Genomic DNA, 1,891 nt, shown 5'->3' with positions numbered 1-1,891 from the left:
AAAAAAAAAAAAAAAAAAAAGAATTGGCAGAAAGATGAGAAAAAAGCAGCGCTGATGTGACTCAGTTGTTTAAATCAAGCGTGAGTCCTTGCTCGCGTGTCTACTTTGGGAGAAGCTACTGCACAGACTGCTTCTGACTCATATCTGTATGTCTGCTCTGTCTAAAATTGTACAAATAATGTGCAATTTTGTACTCTTCAGTGTACAAAAAGTTTTCTAATGATTCAGTGACTCAGTCTACACACTGTAGCTACAGTTCCCAAGTAATAATAAAGGCTGATAAAAGTAGACAGTGTGGGATCTTTACTTTGTCTACTTTTATAATAATTTCACTACAACACACTATGTCTGGAAAACCTTGATTACTATGAGATCAGGCTGTGGGCTTTTAAAGCGTTGATACTGGACAACATATGAACATTTGACCACTACAGCCAGGGAATCCAGTGGATGTAGCAGAAGTTGGTGGCATGGTCACTGTAAATGAGTGCAAAGTTGTTCTAAATGATAACCAGTTTTTAATAAAGGTCATCGAAAGGCATAGGTCCCCTGTAATTAAATGGAATTCCACTGTTAATTTTAAATTACAATTTCATTATATTTACCTACAAATTCTTAAAGGTAAGAGTAAGGGGGTCACAAATCAGGTTTTTACTTTAAACGAATCAATACTATAAGGAAATTTAAATATTTAAAAATTTATTACAGTAAAAGTGTGCAGTTTAATGGTAATATTTCCCCATCTGACATCAAAAGTACACTGTACTATGGAGTGGATTCACTTTGCCTTTTTACACCTTTAGATTCATTAGGTTGTTGTGTATGATGGGTTTTTCTATTCGTCTCTGTACTTTTATTTTACTAATTAAAATGTGATGAGGACTATTCTTGTTTTTCAGCTTACAAGAAAAGAAATACCTGTAAAAATTTGGTCTACGTGACTTTATAATGATGGAGCTGATTCTAACTCGGTTTTTTCTTTTCTTCCACTGTTGTGGTTTAAATTTAACTTTCAGACAGAGGTTTCTTCATGCTTGTAAAACACATGGAAGCCAAGGTTAAGCCACTCCATATCGTACAGTGTACTTATGACGAAAGACTGGGAAATATTGTTTGTTTTAAGCAAAATTGCCCAGAATTTATGCAGTACTTCAAATTTCTTACAGTATAATTTGTGTACCCTATTCTAGGGTAGCAAATCATCCTTTAAGTACTTCTAGGTAAATATAAATACATATTAATTTCAAACAAAATACAGTGAAATTCCATTTCATTACAGGGGAAGTAAGTATTATAACAGTGTTACCTCTTTGTCTTATGATGACACATTTTTATCCTGATGGGAGTGCTCTCTTCTAAAATCACATTGTCTCAATCAGTTTCTACCATGATCCAGTATCTCGTTATCTCCTCTTTAGTAAAAAAAAACAAACCTTTTTAAATATCCTTCTAAAAGTCATAAAGTGAGAGCTTATATGGATAACCATATTTCTGTTTCCTTACCTGTGCAGACATCAGTGATAATTCCATTGTCCCGGGGTCAAAGGTTGCCAGCTAGAGCGTCTAAAGAAGGCGGTCTTTAAAGTAGAAGTCAGACAGCTGACAGCAAAGAAAATAAAAGGAGAAGAAAAACGAGTAGGAGGGCTTCAAAACGGCACTGCTGTGCTTCACTCAGTGTACTTGTGAATGCTTTTCATGCTTCACAGAAGAGTTTCTTCTCTCAATACATGTCTCTCTCTCTCTCTCTCTCTCTCTCTGTGGATGTGCATGTTGCACATAAAGCATGCTGATATGGCTTTGGCACTAAACTCCACGTCTTCCTGTTACAACTTACTTTGGATTGAACCCCATAATCCCAAAGGTGGATCCTTGAATTATGAATGTATTGCGT

General features: G+C 35.4%; 1 protein-coding gene across 1 annotated transcript in view; it reads right to left on the bottom strand.

The window, feature by feature from the left end:
- LOC106456209 (uncharacterized protein C14orf132) overlaps positions 1–1,666 on the bottom strand; it is a 24,117-nt gene extending 22,451 nt beyond the window's left edge. Inside the window, exon 1 of the mRNA XM_013910792.1 lies at positions 1,504–1,666. Coding sequence (XP_013766246.1) covers positions 1,504–1,530 — 27 coding nt within the window. The 5' untranslated portion in view covers positions 1,531–1,666. The remainder of the gene's footprint in view (positions 1–1,503) is intronic.
- Between the last annotated feature and the right edge of the window lie 225 nt (positions 1,667–1,891).

This window comes from Pundamilia nyererei, unplaced genomic scaffold (genome assembly GCF_000239375.1).
Source record: "Pundamilia nyererei isolate P.nyererei 1_Seehausen unplaced genomic scaffold, PunNye1.0 scaffold00003, whole genome shotgun sequence".
NCBI classification, from domain to species: Eukaryota; Metazoa; Chordata; class Actinopteri; order Cichliformes; family Cichlidae; genus Pundamilia; species Pundamilia nyererei.
This window is presented reverse-complemented; position numbering and strand designations above follow the sequence as displayed.